At 36.5% G+C, this 957-nt stretch overlaps 1 protein-coding gene across 1 annotated transcript in view; it reads right to left on the bottom strand.

Annotated features, from left to right (window-relative positions):
* The window catches only part of LOC119588756, a gene marked incomplete in the record, with an annotated part of 62,293 nt that overhangs the window by 42,717 nt on the left and 18,619 nt on the right, over window positions 1-957 (bottom strand). The window contains 1 exon segment of the mRNA XM_037937395.1: window positions 455-547. Coding sequence (XP_037793323.1) covers window positions 455-547 — 93 coding nt within the window.

The following is a 957-nucleotide window of genomic DNA, read 5'->3' as shown; positions in this document are numbered from 1 at the left end:
CGCGCGTGCGCGTGTGTGTAATAGCTGATGAATATGTTACAAGAAAAAAAAAATAACAAGGTTTTTCTGACACTTCATCCAGTACATTCTGGAAATGTCACACTGGAATTGCCACTTATTCCCTCCATTTATACCTTCTGTGTCCTTCCTTTATTCTTTTGTCTTCCGTCATTGAGCAGTTAGTCATAATCTTGTGTTCCATTTTCTTATATTTTTCCCAAAGTATAGTGTTGTCTTCTTTACAATTTTGTCGAGCAATAAGAAGCACAAAATATTTATATGCTTATCTTCTCACGGGACACTAAATTATCTTTCGGTGTGAGTGAAAATTAAGCTTGACACAATGATACAATAATGAGCATAACAGCTTCTGTAGGTTTTATCCTATGAACACAGCAGTTCGCTAATGAAATTGCTAATTGCACATAACATAAATAACTAAACATGTACTCACCTTTCTGCAACTGAGCTGCCCACTTCCGCCATCATGGCTGTCCATTCGCTGAAGATTTCGCTGGCATCCGGACTGAGAACTTCCTCGTCATATCTTGGGGACACACACAGAAGCATATCGTTTCATTAAAAATCTGCAGAACTCTAAACTCTTCACTTTCTTTACAAATTTCAAAGATACCAAATGGAAAACCAAAACACAGACTATCTTTAAATATCAGTTTATGCCATCAAAAAAATCCTTCCTCCTTCCACAGGCTAACCAGATCCACAAGTCATTGAATGCAAGCACCTTCCCTTTCCTACATAGGTATGTTAATCTTCACCTGAGAGTTAAAAAGAAAGTATGACATGAATTTGGCCATGTTCTTTTGTATGCCCAGGCCACAGCTAACTGAAAATTTCAAACATGACATTCTTCTTAATGACAACATTACACACAAAAATTGCAATAATAACACAGCTGTCTTGTCTTTTATGAATAGAAAGGAAAATATATACACA

Source organism: Penaeus monodon, chromosome 24 (genome assembly GCF_015228065.2).
Source record: "Penaeus monodon isolate SGIC_2016 chromosome 24, NSTDA_Pmon_1, whole genome shotgun sequence".
Taxonomy (NCBI): domain Eukaryota; kingdom Metazoa; phylum Arthropoda; class Malacostraca; order Decapoda; family Penaeidae; genus Penaeus; species Penaeus monodon.
This window is presented reverse-complemented; position numbering and strand designations above follow the sequence as displayed.